Raw genomic sequence first — 23,709 nt, forward strand, 5'->3', positions numbered from 1 at the left:
TGAAATGACACAGTGAAATTTGACAGAAATGAAAATTGTATTCATTTATTCCACACTCAGTTTTCCTCCACACTGCGTTGGAAGAAAGAACGTCTCCATTCTAGAGATTCTGGGCTTTAGAACTAACTTGAAGAATAAAAAAAAACATTTAAAGAAAACGCAAAGACATGAGCAAGAACCTCAGAGAAACTCTCCCCGACAAGGAGAGGTGCTGCATTCTGTTTGAAAAGTATGAACAAGTGACTGAGAAGTGAAAGAAGGGAAGATGTTTAAATGTGGATGGCAGGTTGGGTTAGGACCAGATCAGACCAAGCCTGACCTTCAGCATCTTTGTTTTAGGTTAAAGGAGCTTAAATCAAACGTTAGCCATAAAAGATGTCCATGGAAGGCTGGTGTTTGGAAGAGATGGTTGCTAGGCTAATCTGGGAGGAATTAGAAGCTCATTGTCAAACAACCTGAACCCCCCCACACACACACACACACACACACACACACATCTCCAACGCTTCTGACACCACTGCAACTCTATCTATGCCCTGGAGGCTGAGTCTGGCGGGCAGCTTTGTTGCAGACTGGTCACGGGTCTGCAGTCTACAGCTGCAACGTCGGCTTCGTATTTTGTCAGATTTGTGAGGAATGATGGAGATGGAGTATTATCGTTAGTGCTAAAAGCTGTTTCAGACTTGTTCCTGTCCATTGCTGTCAGCTGAAGAGATCCCTCTGAGACAAAGGGCCGTTTAGTTTCAAACCGGACTGTGGCGTACGGGCTGAACTGGTTAGAGACAGGCAGCTCAGAGGTAAAGATAGGGGAGGTGGAAATTTAAGAATTGATTTTTAATATTTTGTTTTCTTACTATTTAAAAAAAGAATGTATGATGAGAATAAACAGAGGCTTTGTAAATTTGCTGGACTGCAGGAAGTCATCACTCATCAGGTTGAGTAGTTGTCTGGCAATCAGAAGGTTGTTGGTCCGATTCCAGCTTCCCCTTGCCACATGTCGATATGCCCCTGGGCAAGGCACTGAACCCGAATTTGCATCTCGGTGTATAAATGTGTGTGTGTTAGTGAGAGCGATTGGGTGAATGTGGCTATAGTGTACAGCGCTTTGTGTGGTCAGTATGACTGGAAAAGCGCTTTATAAGTTCAGTCCATTTATCAGATTTCCCCACTTTTAGAAATGAGCGAGCAGCAACAGCTGATAGTTTAGAAGTCATATCGGGACAAAGCCTGATCAGGTCTATTGTTGCTCCTACAAGGCTCAGCTCAGAGGAAATATGTCATCAGTGATAAAAAAAATAAAGACAGCACACATGTTGAGCTGATGAGAACACCAGAGGATTTATTCTTCCACAAAAATCAACAGCACTTCAAACTTTTAGTAACCCATCAATTATCTAAATGTCCATTTTGACTTATGTGACCGTAGTTCAGTCCAGAATCAAAATATCATGGCCTCGGCTTCTTTAAGGTATTTCAGTCATTACATTCACGATTACACCAAAATAAAATACACTTTGTTAATCATGTATCATATTTCTCACGTATCAAACTGTTTTTACTGTTTACACTTTTTAACATTTTTATCATTAAATTGAAGACAGTATTTATAACATGACTTTTTAAAATAGTTCAAATTTTAACATGAACACATATTTACATTTTTAACACTTCATGGGTTTGGTATTAAACAAAGGGTATATATGGGAAATATCACGTTGTGCCACTGCCAGGCAGGGTGGGGGATCTATGATGCTGTGGGCCGGTTTATGACGCTGAACCCGGGTCAGGTCTTCCAGCAGGGTAATAATGACATAAAATCAACCTTCTTTCACGGCCATCTCAGTCCCCAGACCCGAATCCTGCAGAGAACCTGAGGACTGAGGGGAAAAGAAGAGATCACCAGAGAGGAATTGTCAAAGAACCTCTTCTGTATGCTTCAACTCTGTAACATTTAAAAGGGGGCGGTACAAAGTGTTGTCACCAGGGGAGCCAGAGATTTAGTTCAAAATAATTCTCTCACAGGATGTTTTCCCCTCGGGATGAATTGTATCAGAGACGATGCTGCTGCAATAACAGATTCCTTTATTTGAGGGTGTTTTCCACATCATTACCTGGGGGGCCAGTAAATGGAATCCCAGGGTTCTAAGTCCCAATCAGGCATGACCTGCACTAAATGTCATCTCATCAGCAAAGCTTCCTGCCCGTCATCCTCGACAGACAACAGGTGTCGATGCAGGAAGGGAAGGTTGTGCAGGAACGGGGTGAGGTGGCTGTGTTCTGGCCGGTGGAATCAGTTCAGCTTGGCAAAGTGTCACTTCTCATCATGCTCAGACCACCCACAGAAACGTAATGTATTCCTCTGATCCCAACTTTAGCTTAAAAAAAAAAGAAATCGGAGATTGAGGTGTATCATCAAATCCTTTCAGGCTGCCTCAGGTCTCCAGGATTTGAATAAGAATTTGGAGCATATCTGAGTCACTGCTGGGTGTGGGAGTTTAAAGCTGGGAATTGTTTCTTTATTTTGGCCTGAAGCCTCCATAATAAGTGGAACGTGGACCTAATCGAGTTCTCCATTAAAGGACAAGTGCAATTCTTTCAATGCATGCCAGAGCAAGCTCTTATTGAAGGAAGAATGAAAGAAAGTTATCTCTGTGGAACATGAATATATAGAAAACAAACAAAATCTTCTTACTTCTCATAAATGATCTAGGAGAGTCAGTAGCTGGAGTAACCGTCACATTGATCTCTTTACGACAGGGACATGACTGGTTAATTGTATGTTTCATCTGATAGGTTTCGCCGGTTTTTGATTAAAGAATTTGACCCATTGGTTACATTAGAGGAACATTTAAAGAGAGCTGCTGGATTTGCTGCAAGGTCAAATTCATGTTTAGTTAATTACAAAAAAAAACAGCTGTATTTTAGCAAATTAAAGATGCTGTAATCATCTAGGAACTAAACTAACATACCAGTAACAGTCAGGGTACACACACATACCCGCTGGTTGTGCACTGCTTTTGTGAGTCCAGCTGCAGGATGCACAGCCAGGTAGAATTCAAAAGCACATTTGTCGTCATAAGCACTGGCTTGAAAATGAACACAGCAGGAATAATAACAGCTAAATGTTCCTTATATGTTTAAAAAAAAAGTTTAATAAGTTGAGGGTTTCTCCCTGTGATGGACTGGTGACTGATGAAGGGGTGTACCCTGCCTCTCGCCCAATGACTGCTAGAGAACAATGGTTTGTAAGTATGATCATTATTAAAATGCAGACAAACTGTTATGATTTGGACCTGTTTGTGTCTTTGGGGCTAATTTATTTCTCAGCCACCTCCCAGTCACTACTAACTCATCATAATCAGCGCCACCTGCCTCTGACTAATCATCATCAGTCCACAGTCAGCCAGTGCCGGAACGTCTCATTTTCCCCAGAGTTCATGTCGCTTTGCCTGCTTCCCCTGTCGATCTGTTCTCGCCCTGCCCTCACTAGTTTACCACACTAGTGCTTGTGTGCGCTGCCTGCTTCAGCGTGTTCATGTGGGATTCTGTGCCTGCTCAGCCCTCTGCTGGGACTCATCAGCTGTTTGTTCTGGTCACGACCTGGACTGCCTCAGACTACAGATTCTGACAAGCCACCCGTTCATCTGTTTTCTGCCATCTTTACCTGGTCACCCTGGTTCAAGTCATTATTCATCTGGTCATCTGCCTGTTTCCACCACCATCTCAATTAAATTTTAATTGTATAGTGCCAATTCACAACACAAGTCATCTCAAGGTACCTTACAAAGTCAAATTCAATTAAGTCATCCAGACAGATCGGTCTAAAAGTTTCCTATTTTAGGAAACCCAGTAGATTGCATCAAGTCTCGACAAGCAGCATTCACTATCTGAAAAAGCGTAGAGCCACAGTGGACAGTCGTCTGCATTGTCCATGGCTTTGCAGCAATCCCTCATACTGAACATGCATGAAGCGACAGTGGAGAGGAAAACTCCCCTTTAACAGGGAGGAAAACCTCCAGCAGAACCAGAACCAGGCTCAGTGTGAACGCTCATCTGCCTCGACCGACTGGGGATTAGAGAAGACAGAGAAGAGATACGAAAAGCACAGAAGCACACATTGGTCCAGGAATCCTTACTATGTTAAAGCCGGGCGTACACTGTACGAGTTTTTCCCCTTTTCGGGCCGATTCTTCAGTCGTGCGAGCATTTTTTGAATCGGGCCGAATTTCAGCTTGATCGTAGAGGGGGGGAGGAGGGGGGACTGGCTTCTCACGAGTACCTCCCGATCAGGAATCGGACGATCGTGAAAATCAAACATGTTTGAAATTCAGTCGGCTGTCGTGAGGTTTTCGTGAGCGCATCCTGCTGTTCAAGCAGAGCTACGAGGGGGCGCCCTCCCCTCCTCTCCGTCCCCGCCAGCGGAGGGAGGGAAGCGGGCGTCCCTGAAGCAACCTCCGGCCGGTGTTGGGGAGGGCCAGCCGTCCGGTCCGCGCAACGCGGGACCAGACGGCTGGCTAGGAAAGTAGATGGATCATCCAGGTGGAGTTTTGTCTTTATGCTCCTCAGCTCTGGAAGCAACGATCTGAAAACCTGAGATGTGCAGAAACTGCTCGCTCTATAAACAAAGCTGAAACATCCCGTATGATGAACACTGAAATGTAGCACCAGTAGTATGACTGACTAAATGGTACAAAAGTAATAGAGAGCAGCTGCAAACAGTCAAAGTATGAGGTTTTAGTCAATGTTCCTGGGAGTAGCAGCGATCATGAATACAGAGGTTGGGTTTCCGACTCATAATACTAACTTTAGGGGCTGTTCCAGTTAAATTTTCGTTAGAATTTTGAATGGAACGCACTATAAGCATTGATGCTCCGACCTGTAGTTCCAGCTAAGTGGGAGTAGAGAGTGTCTTTAGCAGCGCTTCATGTCGATTTACCTTCTCAAAGGAGTTTTAGAATCCGTTCCGTCGCATTTGCTGACAGATCTGTTGTTTTGACCATGTTTCCTGCAGGGCCGCAGGATCTGCAAGCTAGCTCTTTAGCTGCAGACTTGTTTGCGTAGGTAGGCATGTGCACAGTGGTGGTTTCTGACATGGGCCACATGGGCAGCCACCCAAGGCGGCTTCTCTAGGGTGGCATCTGTTCCCCCCCGGACTGACAATGTTCACAGCACGTAATGTGATACTCCACCTGTGGGTATTTGGCGCCCTCCGCCTGTAGCAGATCATGTAGCTTTCTGCCGTGGTTGTCTGACAGACAGGTTGTAACAGAAGGGGGGAGGGAGCGGGTGGGATGGGGAGGCGCTCATGCTCCACGGCCAGCTAGAATTGTTTACTTGTATCTGGCAGAGTGACTCGCGAAATGATGATTACCATACTTTTTTTCCATTGATTTTTTAAAACCCCAAAGGATCGGCAAAAAATGTCAGTGTTGGATACGAGCTTGTAACCAAAAAAACTTTACCATGGAATCTGACCAAAGACACCTATATGTAGTCTCTACAGTTTCTCGCCAACACTTGAGTAGCCAGACCTGCTAGCAGCAGCTGCGTCGTCTGTGCAGGCAGGCTACGTTTATTTGGCTTTTTCTCAGTGAAAAAAACATCATACAATCCATGAGGGGTGTTTATGTGAGCTTCAGTGTTGCCTTGTCTGCTTATTATAAGCGACATTGGGCTTGTTTTTCTCTAAAGTCAATTGTAACTGCTGTTGCCCTTTTTTTTGGGTTGTTTTTGAACATGAAGAAGCTTTTATGGGCCTTGGTTTTTTGCTTTCTGGTTATCACACAAGATCTATTAGCCGGGTTAATATCACCCCCCCCCTCACTGACAAGTACAAAAAATCCTGCCGTGTAAAAATAACATGCTAAGTACAGGCATTTGTGATTATTAGAATCAACCTTTGTATTAGACTGTAGTGGTTTGTGTGTTGGGCTTATTTTAGGCTGCCCTGTGTGTGTGTCAAAGTCCTAGGAGGGGGGGAGGGGGGCTTCACTAATCCTAATCCATTCGCAGCTTTTACTTCTTCTGCTGGGGTCCAAACCAAAGAAGTTTTTGATTTCTGTTAATAAATCTTTCTTATTGCCTCTTCTGTCTGTGAGTCTCTCCAGGTTGAATTCCTTTAACATTCAGACATTCCAAGCGTTTTTGTCACAAAAGTTCATTTTTAAAGAACATAGGAGTACGTGCATCCTTGCTTGTCACTTGTCTCCCTGCTTCCATGCTGTAACACCAGCTGTCTGTTCAGGGTATATATGTGCTTACACACAGATGTTTGTCCCCATTTACACACAAAAGCACATCTCAGCACGTTATTTTCCTATTTTGGCTCTCCTTTGCATTCCGTTCTAACTTTAATAGACTAAAAAAAAAACTAAAAGACTTCCTTCATGTTCTTATTTAAAGTAGGCTTCATGTTAGCGGTTTTAAACAGCTTTTCTTCCTCAGTGACAAATGACAACAAAAAAGGAGAGGGAGGGAAGGATTACACAAACAAGCAAAAAGAGAGAAAAGAACAAAAGGCATTTTTTGCTTCTCTCAAAGAAAAACACAAAATAAAAATGTAGATACAAAAGATGAAAGCAGCTTAGTTCCATGATTAACAATTAAAATAATCATTAGACATGTTACATTCAATTATACTAATTGAAACACCCCTACAGCTTCTACTAGTAGCCTATTGCTCTAATTATGATTAGAATACTAAATATGTAAAAGAATATCAACAATACTGTGCAGAAGAAGAAAAATCTGTTTCAGTGTTTCAACTTGATCAGTTAGATGAAAAGGTTTGATTTTGCTGGGCAATAAGAAGGGTTTGATTTCATCCATATGTTGACAGCAGATTTTAATTTGGGATCAAATTAATAAGAAAATGTCCTATAACCCCCCACCACATACACACACACACACACACACACACACACACACACACACACACACACACACACACACACACACACACACACACACACACACACTTACTTTAAAGGACATGACAGGAGAGACTAAAGGAAAATAAAGCATACATTTAGAAGAACTGCATAAAAGAAGCTGATGTTGATATGCAGATTTTAAAGGCGCCTTTATATATAGAAATGTAATTTTAAATTTTTTTCCTATCAAAATATAGTGTAAATAGGGCAAATATTCATTAGTCAGATTGTTTGATCTAAAGATGCTGTGATTTTGATCACAATGCCAGACACCAAGAAAAAAATCCCTAGTCTTTTTACCATAGAATATGTAGAAATAATATCAAGTTTTAACTGTAAAGCTGCAGATCACAAAGACACTTAATGTCACCAGAATCTCATGTGGTAATGTCGTTGTTCAGTGTACTTTGGATGCAGATGAAGAAAAAGATGCAAAAAAGCTTTTCAACAAAATACATTTCTCTACATCAGACCAGAATACCCCTGGCTGGCCGATTTAGGCTTAAGGTAATCTACATTTTACCAACATGTTTCTTCTGACTGGAAGTCGAAATATTACCATTTTAGAGCAGCCCAGGCAGAGTGCTGCCTCCATTCTGATCTGTGAGAATCTGTGGAGGGAGCTAAAGATTAGGGTGATGGCAGGGAGGCCTTCCAGCTTCATCAAATCCGGAGGAAAAATAAAAGCTGCTCAGCAGTTAGAAGGATCTCATTGATATAATGCAAATAAAAAATGACCATCCATCATTCAATGGAGGGTAAATATTTAACATGCAATTTCTCATAAAATGTCAATACAAATAGATTGTTTTCCAATATTTGATATTTTTAAAATATTTTTATTATCTTTTCAGAGATGTGTCATTTCTTGGTTGAATGCAAATGAGTTGAATCTAAACCCACAGAGAGCATGAATACTTTTGGACGACACTGTAAACCTAAACTGTACAATTACAAACACACGCATGCATGATAAACCTTTTCTACAGCAACACAGCTGTGGTAAAAAACTAAACTAAGTGAACTACATGTTTGCAGTCACACAGAGAACAGCCTTAAACAGTGTACTGCTGTTACTAATGACCAGGCTCATAGAATGTTCATTTGCAGCATATTTGGCATCAAATTTCTGCTTTTCTGAGCTGTGAGAAGTGAATTATAACCATTACATTCTTTCAGTGGCCTTTTGCATTAGAGCAGCCAAAATGACTTATTTAGGTGTAAGAAGGACCAAATTAGGTCTCCACACAAGGTTTAAGCATTGTTTCCACACACCTTAGTTTATTCACTGCTCTCTTCTGTTTTAGCGCACAAAATCGTCTGAATCATGTTAAATATGAATTTCACCGAGTTTAAACAGTGTTCTGCTGTTACTAATGACCGGGCTCATAGAATGTTAGTTTGCAGCATATTTGACATCAAATTTCTGCCGTTCTGAGCTATGAGAAGTGAATTATAACCATTACATTCTTTGAGTGGCCTTTTTCATTAGAGCAGCCAAAATGACTTATTTAGGTGTCAGAAGTACCAAATTAGGTCCCTTTATAAGGTGTAAGCAGTGTTTCCACACACCTTAGCTGTTGGACAGCTCCCATCTGTTTTAGCGCCCAAATCGTCTGAATCATGTTAAATATGAATTTCACTAAGTTTAAACAGTGTTCTGCTGTTACTAATGACCGGGCACATGGAATGTTCATTTGCAGCATATTTGGCATCAAATCTCTGCCTTTTTGAGCTGTGAGAAGTGAATTATAACCATTACATTCTTTGAGTGGCCTTTTGCATTAGAGAAGCAAAAATGACTTATTTAGGTGTAAGAATGACCAAATTAGGTCTCCCCACAAGGTTTAAGCATTGTTTCCACACACTTTAGTTTCTTGACTGCTCTATTCTGTTTAAATATGGTTTTAGAAGTTCCCACATCGCTGTGAAACCATGTGCTGGGGTGCTGCAGAGATGAGCAGAACGTCGGTGGTTTTGCAGCATGTTTTCTGTTGGCTCTTTTGTTTATGATTTGGCTGTCATCTGTGAACAGGAGTGTGACCTTGTGCAGCTTTGAGCTGTCTCAGCAGAGCGTGTGACGCAGCGAGACGTCGGCCCGTTTGGGCACAGAGGGTGTATGTAGGTCAGCCCCGGCCCCCACGCTGTGACAGCAGCGCGGCCCCTGTGCTGGGCGCCGGGACGGGGATTGGAGTGGACAGAGAGAGGACCCCCTCACACGTCAGCAGCAATACTTCCTTATACCGCACCCCCCTTAAACACTTTGACATTATCGGGCCACACAGAGCGACGTCCACCCTTATTACTCTCACCTTTGGTGCAGAAAAAAAAAGAAAGAAAAAAAAGAACAAAGCAGTGAGAGGAAGGAGGAAAGCCAGGCTGGTATTCACAGCATGAATGTACATTCTGTCTGGACACGTGCAGCCTCTCATTTCTTTCTGTTTTAATCCAATCACTGAACAACAAGGTAATGTTATTGGGTTTTCTTTATTGAAAACGCATCACATGAACTGGTTAAACATTTAAAGTTGTTTCAGTCCGTTTAATGGTGACATAGTGCCATCTAGTGGCTGTAAACGGGAGGTTTGACTGTAGTTTCCAAAGCTGAGCCTAGATGTGGGGAAACAGTCTTGAAAGCTTCAGATCGCGCCTGGTGCCACTAAGACACCGGACAGCTGAGCATCAGAAGCTGCTCCAGTCCACCATGGGCTGAGCGCTTAGCAGACCTGCTGCCTCTGAAAGCTTACGGGTGGTCCTGAGGAGACGAGTAGGAGGCTCATCGGTTGTAGGGATGTATTGAACCAGACGCAGACTTAATGTTGGTCTTGATGCTGCTTGGCATTTTTCCTGTAGGACAAAGACAGAAAATGTTTTCTTGAATTAGCACTTTTCTCACCCTCAAACCATCCCAACCAGAAACAAATCAGACAGTGTCAGCCAGAGGTTTACATACACTCATCGTGGGCATGATCCGTGTTGGTTGGTTTAAGTCTGGGCTTCTGTGCATGTTATTCAATAACTTTAATGAATTTTATAAACAAGAATTTGGTACACAAGTTTGAATTTACAGTGAATTTTCTCATTTGGCTGCAATGACAAACAGAGTGTTTAGAGGAGTCCAGATAAAGCCTCTAAATGAAAGAGCACTGTACCAACTGTCCCGCATGGTGGTGGCAGCATGATGGTGGGGGTGTGGTGCCGAGTGCGTCTGGATTTCACCAGGTTAAGGAAATAATGAAGATGTTGTATAATCCAGGGCTGATGTTGGGGGGGGGGTTGAGAGAGAAACTAAACCTGAATGTTTTTCCATGGTGGACATGAGGTAGGGGTGCTATGTACAGTATGTGCCATACTTTTAACACATGCCATATAATGTTATAACCCTTTTAACCCATGGGGGGGGGGGGGGTTAAAATTTTGAAAAAGAAAAAAAATAGCCCTTTACATGACAGATTCTGGTGAATTTTGGGGATACAAATGGACAAGATTCAGACAGATGAACAAACACTATATCACACTAGTCACTTCACTGCCTGCCTGTTGCTCTTATTGTGTGCTCATTACAGCTATTAAAGCTGTAAAATTTTAAATTACCAGCAGTAACTCACCTATGGGCAAGAGCAACAAAAACAACAGTCTATTTAAAAACGGCTATGTTACATGTGACATTAATGACACTCTTCATGGTCATCACTGTTGTCATAAAGTCTGATTGGGTTTTCTAACGTCTGTATCCCATACGGTGTCGGTTTTGACATCACAAAAACCCAGTGACACTGAGGACTGGTGTCCACTCCAGCCCCCACGACTGCAGGACATCTTTTATCTGCAGCATCAATGCTGAGGCAATCGCAGTGTTTACCTTTTTGCTAGCAAGGTGTTGTGTTTTCACCCTGCCTAGATCCCTCGTCAGGGACGTGCACAGATAGACACTAGGTGGCGCTAGAGCTACTGCCCTTTTTCCTCATGACAAAAAAAAAGTGCCTGAAATCGTTTTTCCCCCCTTTCTCCTAGTGTGCAGCCCAAGGTCCATTATCCCTTATTACCAGTGCCCTATGTTTTTGTAATTTTCCCTGACAAGTCCAACAGAGGCCTGCCCTGGAGACTGGCCGGCTAACTAGCAGGTAAAAAGCAAAACAAGGGCATCACCCATTTGCCTCAATTTAGTCTAAACAGAGCAGAGGATACCCTTCCCCGCTACGTCTTCTGTGGACGCCACCATAGAGACGTAGCGGGAAGGAAGAGCAAATATAGCTTTCAGATTAAATGAGAAGAACTAGATTCAAACACATCTCATAGATGTGGTTATTTTTACGTTTGCTATAATAGTCCCTGATGGCTTCTAGTTCACATCTTTTTTTATTGTAAATACAGCAGACAAGTTACCTGAGTCTTTGAAACTTTTTATTTATATCCATCCATAAGGCCAAATGAGCTGGGTAAAATTCATACACTACTAAAAATACATGTAATAAATTTCTGTTAGGTAAAAGTGGGTCATGCAGACTAATCTACCTAAGCGGGTTGTGTTTTCTATTTCTTTGTGGAAAATTATGATGATGATCAGAGTACTTTAATATGTAAATATTAGCAGACATCTCGTCAGTTCTCAGGACTAGTTTATCTCACTCTCTAAGAAGAATTTCTGTCATATCTCCCTAAGCTACATGCAGAAGTATAGAAGACTGTTCTTAAGGCCATACTCATACTCTATGCTGATGGTTCCTTTTGACGCTCCATGGAGGTTTGTACAAGTGTACACTGTAGGGTATAGAAGGACTCAACTACTTTATTTGAAAATGATTGTAGTTTTAGAAACAGAACTAGTTCCATGAGTTTCTCTGAGCAGATTTACACTTTTGTGGCATTCAACAAGTAGTTGTTTAACTCTTTTTCTGGGTTGATTTAAGCTGCAGAATATTTAGCGGTTACTCGGTTTACGAAAATAACTCGTTTAGTGTAACCCATCTGGTAAACTGTTCAGGCTAGCCTGCTTTGTTACAACATTCTGTGATTAAAATTACAGAATGATTTAGTCTATACCAGGGGACTTCAACTCCAGTCCACAAGGACCGGTGTTCTGAAACGTTTAGATGTCCCAGATCCAACAGACCTGAATCAAATGGCTGATTTACTTCATCAGGTTCCCCAGAGTCCCTAATGGCCTGATTATTTAACTCTGCTGTGCTGCGGCAGAGACATAGAAAAGTTGCAGGACACCAGACTTCAGGGTTGGAGTTGTAGGCCCCTGGTCTACAAACAACATGATCACTGTTCTGTGTGTAAAACAAAAATAAGGGTTATGTAAGTTTCAAATTTGACTCAGCTTAAAGGCTGATTGTGAGACATTTTCAACCTTTTAATCAATCTATAATAGCTTGGTTGCTTTGTCAGTTCTAAGAATTTTGTAAAGTGCACTTAAATGCATCCTTATTAGTTGTTCATGTTCCTATATCCCATGGCACAGTTTGCTTCGTAGATGCTCATTAACACTTATTAGGCCATCAGCAGATCTTGGCAGGTAAGGTGTAGGCTTTGTGTCAGTGGGTAACTTTACATCAGAGAACACAAAAATCACATGTGGGGTCCCCCCAGGGTCCATCCTGGGTGCCCTCTTATTCAATATCCACATGCTGCCTCTAACCATAACTATGTCAACGACACACAGCTCTACATCACCAGGTGACTATGAACCCGTTCAAGCAAAGGCTTAGAAGTAATTAATGCATGGATGTGTCAAAACTTTCTACAGATGAATAAAAACAAAACAGAAGTAATAATCTTTGGACCAATAGAGGAGAGATCAAAAGTTAGCACACAACTTCAGTCACTTCAGCTAAAAACCACTAATCAGGCCTGAAATCTGGGTGTAGTGATGGACTCAGACCTGAACCTCCAAAAGCATCTAAAGACAGTTACAAGGTCGGCTTTCTATAATCTGAAGAACATTTCCAGGATTAAAGGACTAATGTCTCAGCAGGATCTGGAAAAACTAATCCATGCATTTATTTTTAGTAGAATTGATTACTGCAACGGTGTTTTCACAGGTCTGCCTAAAAAGTGGATCAGACAGCTGCAGCTGATCCAGAACGCTGCTGCCCGCGTCCTCACTAAGACTAAGAAAGTAGAGTACATCACCCCAGTTCTAAAGTCCTTACACTGGCTCCCTGTATCTCAGAGAATAGACTTTAAAATACTTCTGTTAGTCTATAAATCCCTGAATGTCTTAGCACCTAAATACATTACAGACTTGTTATCAGTGTATCAACCCTCCAGACCATTAAGGTCTTCTGGCTCCAGCCTGCTCTGCATACCTAGAACCAGAACTAAACATGGAGAAGCAGCATTTAGTTCATTTGCTCCCCTGATCTGGAACAAACTTCCAAAGGACTGTAAAAGTGCTGAAAGCCTGTTCTTTTTTTAAAATCAAGGTTAAAAAATTGTTTATTTAGAGTTGTCTTTGAATGTTAATGTTAAACCATGCAGTCCAACTCGTCTTATATCTTGACCTGCTGCTACTATTCCACTGCATTGTGCTTTTCTCTTGTGTTCTACAGCACTGAATTGTCTCGTTACTGAAAGGTGCGATAAAAAATAAACTTGCCTTCCCTTCTGATATTCTGTTTCAAATTCATTGTTCTCATCTGTTTTATTTGGACATTATTTTCTTTTTCAATGAAAGATAACATCAAATATAAAAAGGTGTCCATTTTCTTGTGTGAATGTAACTTGGGAGTTAGATTCTAAAAATTGTACAGGAGGCGCAGTGGAAAATCTTTCCCAGGACACCAAATTGTCTTGGGCTGACTGATACTTGTTCTTTTCTTGTCAATTTGACTGTTGAAGAAACCAATTGGTAGAGCCTTGAACATTATTAAACATCTGCACCAGACAGCATGTGGCTTTTGATTTAAAATAGGTGTATATAAGTTAACATGATGTTCAAGCTGTGCCTGTAATACGTAACTCTCTCACTACTAAAGCAGCCAAGACCACAGGCCCACCCTCACCTCGCCTCTGATTGGCTGGTAGGCCTGTCTACTGTGGTTAGGAGTGAAAGCGGCGCCTCTGTTAGATTGAGAGAAATGCCTGGTACATTTTTTTTAGTATCATGAGCCCTGATAATCACAAAACTGCACTAAAGAATAGTCCAATCGGGTCATGAAAGGTCCATCATTTATAAGACAATCGCACAGACGAAGAGTGCATGTAAACCTTTAACCTGCATAAACCAACAAAGCAGGCATCATTCCAACCATACCCAAATCTAATGCAATCATTATGCAGAAGCGAGACTAAAACTACAGCGACAGGCTTCCTGTAGGCCCGTTCCTTTACTGCTCCAGGAACCAGGTCTCTTACCCGGCTGTCCTTGCTGCTGTGGAGCTACAGGCCCTCCCATACCTGCTTGCTGGCCTGAACCACCTCCGATGGTGACCTGCTGTAAGGTCGGACCCCCGCTCATCATCGGCCCCTGCCCTGGGTGTCCAGGACCCATGGGACCCGGAGGCCTACATTTAGAAAGCCCCTTTCCAAATGCAACGGCTGCAACCAGAGCGTTGGTGTCTCCGAGGTTAAACGACGGTTTGTTCAGTCGTGATGCTGGGAAAGAAGCACGTTAAACAGGTTATTGTTGTTTTTTTTTTTTTAAATCAGGCAAGTGAAACAAACCAAAAGTCTGGAATCAAGGGAGAAGAGGAACGTACCGGCACTTTCGCCATCTCTGTCATCACGTGGGTTGTTCAGCTTCTCCAGCAGGGTAGAACACATTTTATTCAAGGCCTGGATCTGCTTCTGCTCACACCACAACGAGGGAGTCAAACAACGCAAAACACACCAGCTGCTCGGTGTAAACGCAAACAAAACAGAAAGAACTGAGAAGAGCCTCTGACGGACCTGCGCCGCATCAGGACCGATACGCGCCGCCTCTGTGCTCAGCTGCTTTTCCTGCTCCTCCACCTCCGGGTCCGGCTTGGTCCGCAGGTAGTCTGGGACAATTTCATGGCTGAAGACGGGCACACGCTGCTCTGTGAGGACCTGAGGAGAAAGGCGCGGTGAGGGGGGGCGGCGTTCCACCGACCCGGGAGCACAGACCATCAGGCTACCGACACTCACCGCTAGATCGTCGTCCGGCTTCTGAGACAGCAGCAGCGGGATGATCACCTGGCTGCGGAAGGACGGCGTCTTCTCGTTCTTCAGCATCTTGTTGATGGTGTTCAGCTGACCGGACAGGAGCCCGAAGTTGTCCAGAACCGAAGGCCTGAGAAGAGCCACACACACAAAGCCGGTTCTGTTGGACAGAGACATTCTTCCATCCCATGCACGGTTCACTGCAGCCAATTTAAAAGGTGCTAGGGTAGAAAGTGAACCCTGGCAGCGAAGGGCACTTTGAAGTAGAAAAGATTAGAGCTGCTGTTTAGCCTTTAGTTTCATGGTGATTTCCCCCCCAGTGTTTAAAACAATAAAAACAATGTTTAACTGTTAACACAGTTTTAGGACAGATATATACACATTTGTTGGTGTGGAAGACAGTGAACAGCTGGACTGAAGACCCTCTCTGAGGACAGTCCCCGTCCATAACTCAGACAGCAGAGGACCTCAGAGGAGGCAGAGGCTACCATGTCAGGCGCTCGTATTCGTTCTCCAGCTTGTAGATGAAGTTCTGCAGAGCGTTTTTAACCTGGCCCACCAGAGAGATGAGCGAGTCCACCGAGGCTTCCAGCTGCTTCTCCTCGCGTTGCTGAGAGAAAGAGAGGGAAAGGTTTAACGATAAAAAGCAATAATTACAGCGAAGAGGCAAAGCCACCACAGAGACAGACTGTTAGCCGTGTAGCTAGGAGCTGTGGCTGGGCTAGCTAACGGAGGCTAGGCGGATGAGCTCCATTAAACTTAATGCATGTTCAGCTCAAAGATTTATTACTCCTTTTTGTTGGTTTACCTGCATTGTTGACCTACAAGCTAGCCTTCCGTCAGGGTTAAAATGTAGCAGACTGTTGTTGTTTCTGTTTCTTTTTCTTCTTCTTCTTCTTCTTCTTCTTCTTCTTCTTCTATAGCGTTTTCTGGCAGTTTACAAACTTTGTGTATTACCGCCATCAACTGGACGGAGATGTAATTCAGAAGTTCATTATCCTATGTATCTTCAAATCTTAAGATAACTAAATTATTTACATACTTATACACTCACTCACACACACATACATACTAAATCCTCTCAGCTAATTTTGTATCTTTTCAATATTTAATAAGTGCGTCAATTATATCATGTGATTGATGCTTCGTTAATAAATTAAACATAGTTACAGAACTCCCCATTACCCTTTCCAGTTCTTTCCTCTCTTTTGTATATTTTCTACAATAAATCAACACATGTTCTACTCCTTCTGTTTCCCCAAAATAAGAACAATCACCTGATGGATGTTTAGACTTAGACAACTTTATTGTCTTTTTGAGTGCATACAGAATGAAATTTCGTTGCATATATCTTACGACAGTGTAATGGGATTGCAGGTGGAATAAGACAACATTACAATATAAACTGCAGCATTGATCAGCATTGATGTAACCTATTATTTTTAAACCACTGTTTAAACTAGTATGCCTAAACTTCAACCTGTTAATCCATATTTCCTCTCTTCTATTCATTATACTATTATTTTTTATGATTACCTTCTTCTGTATTTTATGTAAACGCCTTCCTCTTTCTTCTAAATTCAATCTCTTCTGCCATATATTATTTATTTTATCTTTAATAATTACTTTTATTACTGCTCTATTTAGTGGGACATCATATTCAGTTTATCTTGCCTTAACTGCTTCTTTAGCCAACTTCTACTTTTTCATTACTGTTTCTTCCTCCTCCTTCTTCTGTTTTTTATCGGAGGTTGGCAAAAAGAAAACCTTAACATCACCACCACTAACTGGCATGGAGTGTAGTTCATCATGATTTAAGTTCCAAATAAATTCTATTAAATTTGTTTTCTTACAGAATCGAATAATAATTTGTATCTGTTTTCTCCCTAAACACCTTTGCAATCTGTGCAGTATATTAAATTGTACTTTCTTTCAAATTCTCTCCCGATTCTTGTTCGTATTTGTGAAATTTTAACATGTTCGGATTCCTCCTCCTCAAAGTATTAACAGTTGCTTGTACGGTGCTTTTGTATTTTAACCAGTGTGGGATTAAGTCCTGTATGTCCAAATCTTAATCTTGTAATGAATCTGTTTCCTTTCTGCCCAGCCTTATAGGTCTTATTTCTCCTATTGGCTCTTTGATTCTATAAAAGCATCTTTCTTTCTCCATTCCACATTTTCTGCCTTCAAGTTTTTTTAATGATACTTCTTGCATCTGATTTCCTAATTTTACCTGTAAAGCTAACGTGATTTTGAATTGCTGTCTTTGACATCCTACCTGGCATCTTGTTTCCTTTTATAAAAATACTCCATCTTCTTCTGTGGGATTCTATTGCAGCTTGTACCCAAGTATTACTGCCATCTTTTGGATCACTCGTTCACCGCACTTCTAATACATATTTCCTAATAAGATGATTATTCTTTAAAAACAAAATATTTCCCTTCACCTCCAAGAGAAATTAAACATCCTTAAAATTCAGATTCCCACAATTTGTCATATTTCCTACATCTCATAAACACACATGCTGCTTTTTCCTTAACACTACACATTACAAACATCAGGATGCTTCTCCGTCTGGATAGCGGGTTCCATTCAAACTGCAGTGACCAATTCTGATTGTGACAGGAAGCAGCTCTTCTCTCCTGATGGTTCCTCTGCTCCTTGTGACGTCAATCTTATTCTGAATGTTGTAGATCTGCATTCATTTGGATCCAATATAGCACTGAAGTTGACCCAGTTTTAAGGCTCCCATTGCCATTGCCTTTAAATTTGGATCATTTCAACTTTATGTTTAAATTTACTTTTTCCTATTGCTCACTTTGCCACCTCGCTGGTTTCCCCACTACCCCTCCATGCGCTTTGATCCACATAAATACTATGGATTTATTTTGTGACAAGCTCTCACACATGCCAAAATAAAAAGCAACTTTCCCCAGTGTTGGTCAGCTCATAAACACAGCACCCATACAACAGCGCATGATAGTACTAGAAGGAACTTAATGTTTGAGAGGATTTCCAAACATGACAACAGCCAATTCTTTTGAGAATATCTGTACGTTGAATTACTGCAGTAAGATGCTTATGCTATGACTTTATAAAACAGTGACAGTAATGACTGACCTGTAACTGGACCAATTGTCAGTTCATGCATTTAGAAAAACAACACAACACCCCACAGTGGTCAGGACTGTGCTTTATTGCTAAAACTTTAATAATCCACATCATTAGCTATGGAAAAAAATCATTGAAGCTGTAAACGACTGGAGTTCTTAGAAGTTAATCACCTCCAGGAAATACATTCTGACGTAATGAGAAGAGACATTTGCCACAGAGACAGTTTAATTAGTTTTCCTAGACTTCAGTTGAGCTTGCTGACCATCAGGCACAGGGTTCCTCCTAATGCTGCTACCATGTTTATTTAGCCTCCCGCTTGGGCTTTATGTACCTATGCTGTCACATCAACAGATCAGTGTACTATCTTATTACTCAGGTGGAGTCACATTTTCTAGAAAGCTGAGGTGTTTAGAAAGCCAGGACTGAAGATATAGTGCTCCGGCTTTTCCAGAATAACAACGGGGGTTACACTCTACATCCTTTTTTTGTGTGCTGCGACTTTCCAGATAGGTGTGGAGATTGTAAGTCACAGTTGTAGTGCTCTGAGTTAACGTTCAGAGTTTAGAAGTGATTCTCAACGTCTCCCAGTTCCACAACCACGGTCTTCAGCTGGGAGTAGTACTCGATGGTCACCTGGCCGTTCTCCCTGCCAAAGCCTGGAAAGGGTCAAGAGCTCGGGTTCATTCCTGCAGCAAATCTCATTTTCTTGCACGGTAACAGTGACAGAGAACCGATCCTGGACGCTGAACCCTCCCAACATCCTACCTGACATCTTGTATCCTCCAAACGGCATTTCTACAGGGCTGTTGTTGTAGTTGTTGATGAAGCAGGTGCCGGCCTCCAGCCTCTCTGCCACACGATGAGCTCGAGATATATCCCTGCGGGTTGGAGGAAAGGTCATTTCACGTGGTAATAGATTAACAGGTTAGGATACTGATGGACTTTAACTTCATAAAGCTGCACTAGTGAAAGCACTAGAACCTGGATAAGGCCGGCATGAAACGGCAATTATCAAATGCAGCCAAAGCAATAAACTCTTCAAAGCAAAGCAGCGGAGCGCTTTATGAGCGATTTCACCACTGCTGGGTAAATGTTTATTCTCTGGCCTGTGTTGCTCACCTGGTGAAGACTCCAGAGGCCAGTCCATAGGTGGTGTCGTTGGCTCTCTGGATCACCTCATCCTCAGCGTCAAAAGGCAGGACGGACATGACGGGCCCAAAGATCTCCTGCTTGACGCACGTCATGTCGTCTCTGCAGTTCTCTGTGAACAGAATGTATGCGAGCCATGATGGACAGCAGAACACAGCACCCTGAGGTGATAGGAGAGCGATTCAGACATACCAAGGACACAGGGGGACATAAAGTAGCCGCCCTTCAGCTTGGGGTCACTGGGGACAAAAGGCTCTCCTCCACAAAGCACTTTAGCTCCCTGACAACAACAAAAAAAACAATGAATAGGGCTGGAAACCCATAAGCTCCTACTTTTACTTAAAATCCAACAAAACTGAACAGAACCTCCTTCTTGGCTTGATTGACGAACCCCAGAGCTTTGTCCAGCTGGGGCTTGCTGATCAGGGCTCCCATGCGGGTGCTGTCGAGCAGCGGGTCGCCCACAGCGATGGCCTTGGTCCTCTTAACCACTTCGTCCAGGAACTGTGGCATGATCTCCCTCTGCACAAACACCCTGGTTCCATTGCAGCAAACCTAAACGTTTCAGACACACCTGGTCAGAGCTCAGAGATCGTCCTGGTTTAGATAACAGCCGCCTAAAAAAGGACAGGATCCCATCAGCCTCACCTGTCCCTGTGTCAGGAAGTTGGCCATGAGCGCACCCCTTACGGCGTTCTCCAGATCACAGTCCTTGAAGATGATCAGGGGAGACTTCCCGCCGAGTTCCAGAGTCACCTGCTTCACTCCTTTCGCAGACATTTCCATAACCTGAGAGGACACGCAGCGGGGATGGCATCATTCAGACATCTTGCTAAAACTAGGAAGACAGGAAGCGGCCTGGTGCTGCTACTGACAACCACTGAATAAGCGATCATTGGCTTGTGTAGGCACCTCTAGGTTATGGCATTAAAGGGACCGATCAGATTTTGATATCTGACGTAGCATGTTTACAGCACTAAACCAGCATGTGTACCTTCTTGCCAGTCGGGACACTCCCCGTGAAGGAGACTTTAGCAACCTTGGGGTGCTGGCAGAGCAGGGAGCCAGTCTCTGCTCCACCTTGGACCACACAGAAGAGGCCATCAGGTACTCCTGCCTCTTTGTAGATCTCAGCCATAACCACAGCAGTCAAAGGAGTCATGGGAGAGGGCTTGAACACCATGGCGTTACCTGAGAAAAACAACACCAGCTCTTATCCAGCCTTTCTTGTGATGGTGAGTGAGCTTTAAAAACAAGAGTTGGAGCACACTGCTGTTCACTGACCACATGCCAGGGCCGGAGCAGACTTGGTTACAGAGATCTGGAAGGGGTAGTTGAATGCACCGATTCCCACGCACACGCCGAGGGGCTCCCTCCTGCTGTAGGCGAAGGCTCCCCCGGGAAGCTGGATGTGCTGACCTGCAGTCGGGGACGGCACGAAGTCGTGTTGGGACAAGGCCAAGGGAAGGTTCAGAGCACAGAGAGGTTGCTGCGCCCACCTGTCAGGGTACCAGCCATGCCAGCGTAGAACTCCATGGTCTGCCAAGCGACGTCAACGTCCACCAGAGCTTCAGTGATGCATTTGCCATTGTTGATCACTTCCAGCTTCGCAATTTTCTCCCTCCTTTCCTGTTTCGGTGGGGACAAAAGGAGAGAAAAAAAAAGCTTGAGGGACGCTTTGAAATTAGGCTCTGCAAGAATGTAGCGTCAGTACTGGGAATAAGTTGAACTCCTCCATGCAGCATAAACTGGGCCATCCAGAAACAAAGGAATGAGTTTGCACAAATGCTGAGAAACATTTGGGAGGAAGGGAGCTGGCTCCTGTTAATGAATGACTAGCGTCGGACTGCAAACTTGCATTAGTCAGCTCCAATTTGAGTTGCACAATCATGACAGGAAAACTGGACAGCTTCAACATCGCCTGACCGCCTCACCCTGATGATGCGAGCGGCCTCGAGCATGACCCGAGCCCTCTCCATGCCAGACATCTTGCTCCATTTCACGTAGGCAGAGTGGGCACTCTGGATGGCTTGCTCCACCTCCTCCGCCCCGCAGGGCACCAGCTGGCACAGGACACGGCCTGAGGACATACGGAGTAGGTTCAGAAGGCTGCGCTCAAAGGGGAACAAGAAATCCTTTTGTCCCACAGTCCTTCAAAAAGGGGGTTATTTCAGTGATTCTTGGCCACTTAAACCTAATCGACAAAACCTCAAGAGCTGCTGGTCAACCCTGGAGGCGATCGCCTTAAAGTGAATAATGTACCTTTAATAAATCGTTTAGAAAGTGTGAAACTCCCTTTTGGTTTTCAGTGAAAAAACCCTTGGGTGATGTTTGGCCAAAGAAGAAAGGGTTCATTGATCATAAACTGGAGCCATGATGTGATTCAGCTCAGTGGATGAATTGGGAAATCCAGTTTGTTAAAGTCAGAGTGGAATACTGCAGAGAAGAAGGGAAATCATCTGAGATATATATATATATATATATATATATATATATATATATATATATATATATATATATATATATATATATATATATATATATATATATTCCCTAAAATACACTGTCTGGACAGATTTAATAACATTTGCATTTGAAGCAAGATACCAGAGTTACCCAAATGAAAGCCTCCAGGGACCCAGGAGGCCACGAGGCTTAGAGCGTATCTGCTGAGTGTAATATAGTGCAGGTCATGTTTATCTCCTATAACCTGTTAGGAGTCCAGTTTTCTTAGGAGACGAATCAGAAGCCAACTTCATGCCCACCCAACTCTACTCCAGAGCAGAGTTTATCCAGAGACCTTTAAAACGTTTTGCCATAGGGGCCAAAATCATCCAATTAAATGCATATGACAGCCACAAAATTCTAAACTTCTTTTTTTTAAACAACACAAAAATTACTACATTTTATTTATATAGCCCAATTCATAAAACATGTAATCTCAAGGCACTTTCCAAAGTCAAATTCAGTCTGATTATACAGATTGGGTCATATTATACAGATTGGTCAAAAGGTTTCCTGTCTAAGGAAATCCAGCAGATTGCATCAAGTCTCTCCAAGCAGCATTCACTCCTCCTGAAAGAGCGTAGAGCCACAGTGGACAGTCGTCAGCATTGTTGATGGCTTTGCAGCAATCTCTCATACATTTCTCTAATCACTCATTAACAAACTAAAGATGCAAAACACCAGATTGAAACAAACTAAATAAGCAGCTGTCAGTACAAACAGGGTTTGTTAATCCAAAGCACAAAGGGGCCCGGCAGACAGCTCCTGAATCCTTTGGTTCAAGGTTTTCTGAGCACATTCAAATCGCTGGCTTGTCTGTGGTTCTGTTTTCCAAACATCTGTAGTAAATAGAACCAAGATGAAAGCAGAAACCTGGTTAATGAATGAGCAATTACGTTGTACCTTGCAGTCATTTTGTTTTCAATAAGACTTTGTCAGGGGAAAATGTCCCCTTAAAAGATAAAAAGCACAGCCTTCTGTGCATCAGCTGCCTTCTATCAGGTCAGATTTGCTGCATTCTGGAACCAGACAGGGGCCGTAAAACATCCTACAGAGGGCCACTAAAGGCTCGTGCCCCGCACTTTGGACACCACTGCCCTAAGCTATGCTTCTCATCTTCTTGCTCCCTTTTTTTTTTTTACCAACAAAAAACAAACTTTAACGTGTCCATTACCAGTCGCAGGCTCGAACACGGGTTCGGCGTTTTTCCCCTCCCTGGGCTGCACCCGTTTTCCAGCCCAGAAACTCAGAGGTTCGGTAACCAGCAGCGTCCCCGTCGAGGCTCCGGACACGGTGTCGAGGATTGGCTGGGCCATTTTCACTCTCCCTGGAAGTTTCAGACAAGCCTGTCAGGTGTTATAAACGCAGCGGTGCAGTGCGGGCGCTGGCAGAGACACGAGGACAGGCTGCACGCGCTGCTGACCTGTTGCTGAGAAACTTGTGGAGGAAGAAAACAGTTAGCGATGGTGTTCTGCAGGGAGAGGCGCTGCAAGATGGACGCCCCCTGAGTTTCCGCCCCTTTTTAACCAGCAGCCTGGAGCCGCCTCCTTTCACAGAAACACTACTCGCTTCTGTTGGGCCGAGTCAGCCTTTAAAGACATTCTGCATTAAATAGATTAGAAACGCAGTTAGGACAAGTATGGCGATGGATAGTAGACCGAAACATGCTTTCACAAGGACTCCTCATTTCAGTTTGACACCGACTTTAGACTTTCTTACAGCGTCAAAAATGTATTTTAGAGTTCTTACCTCCTTCTCCTGGGTTATTGGCGAATCGATACTGTGTCGGAGTGTGTAATCACAAGCTTTATACTTCACGTTGCACTCTATAATAATAATAATGATAACATACATTTATATCAGTAACTAAAAGACTAT

The 23,709-nt window shown here is 43.1% G+C and overlaps 2 protein-coding genes across 3 annotated transcripts; both read right to left on the reverse strand.

The window, feature by feature from the left end:
- Nucleotides 1-9,400: 9,400 nt before the first annotated feature.
- On the reverse strand, nucleotides 9,401-16,003 carry med8 (mediator complex subunit 8). 2 transcript variants are annotated; one of them, XM_012850230.3, is made up of 7 exons: nucleotides 15,871-16,003; nucleotides 15,551-15,672; nucleotides 15,048-15,192; nucleotides 14,829-14,969; nucleotides 14,639-14,726; nucleotides 14,337-14,534; nucleotides 9,401-9,779 (listed from the first exon to the last, which is right to left on the reverse strand). In XM_012850230.3, exons 1-7 carry the CDS (start codon nucleotides 15,874-15,876, stop codon nucleotides 9,709-9,711), a joined length of 771 nt encoding a protein of 256 aa, XP_012705684.1. In that variant the 5' UTR covers nucleotides 15,877-16,003; the 3' UTR covers nucleotides 9,401-9,708. The 2 variants fall into 2 exon arrangements, with proteins under 2 accessions (XP_012705684.1, XP_012705683.1); XM_012850229.3 differs by having other exon boundaries at nucleotides 14,295-14,534.
- Nucleotides 16,004-18,238: 2,235 nt separating this feature from the next.
- Nucleotides 18,239-23,353, reverse strand: aldh9a1a.1 (aldehyde dehydrogenase 9 family, member A1a, tandem duplicate 1). Its single transcript, XM_036141608.1, has 12 exons — nucleotides 23,255-23,353; nucleotides 23,006-23,158; nucleotides 21,261-21,406; nucleotides 20,826-20,955; nucleotides 20,611-20,745; nucleotides 20,321-20,517; nucleotides 19,975-20,115; nucleotides 19,693-19,881; nucleotides 19,519-19,606; nucleotides 19,297-19,438; nucleotides 18,943-19,055; nucleotides 18,239-18,833 (listed from the first exon to the last, which is right to left on the reverse strand). Exons 2-12 carry the CDS (start codon nucleotides 23,145-23,147, stop codon nucleotides 18,739-18,741), a joined length of 1,518 nt encoding a protein of 505 aa, XP_035997501.1. The 5' UTR covers nucleotides 23,148-23,158; nucleotides 23,255-23,353; the 3' UTR covers nucleotides 18,239-18,738.
- Nucleotides 23,354-23,709: the final 356 nt, after the last annotated feature.

Source organism: Fundulus heteroclitus, chromosome 9 (assembly GCF_011125445.2).
Source record: "Fundulus heteroclitus isolate FHET01 chromosome 9, MU-UCD_Fhet_4.1, whole genome shotgun sequence".
In the NCBI taxonomy this organism is placed as follows: domain Eukaryota; kingdom Metazoa; phylum Chordata; class Actinopteri; order Cyprinodontiformes; family Fundulidae; genus Fundulus; species Fundulus heteroclitus.

Bases quoted from the DNA above. Each gene is read 5' to 3' on its own strand.
- aldh9a1a.1 (XM_036141608.1), bottom strand. From the start codon at position 23,147: ATGGCCCAGCCAATCCTCGACACCGTGTCCGGAGCCTCGACGGGGACG. The intron at 20,116-20,320 runs GTACACATGCTG...GTGTCCTCTCAG, and splicing joins GTGTCCCGACTGGCAAGAAG to GTTATGGAAATGTCTGCGAA. The intron at 19,439-19,518 runs GTATGTCTGAAT...TTCTGTTCACAG, and splicing joins TATGTCCCCCTGTGTCCTTG to AGAACTGCAGAGACGACATG.
- med8 (XM_012850229.3), bottom strand. The intron at 15,193-15,550 runs GTAGCCTCTGCC...GGCTCTTCTCAG, and splicing joins GAATACGAGCGCCTGACATG to GCCTTCGGTTCTGGACAACT. The intron at 9,780-14,294 runs GTAAGAGACCTG...TTTGTCCTACAG, and splicing joins ACAGCAGCAAGGACAGCCGG to GAAAAATGCCAAGCAGCATC.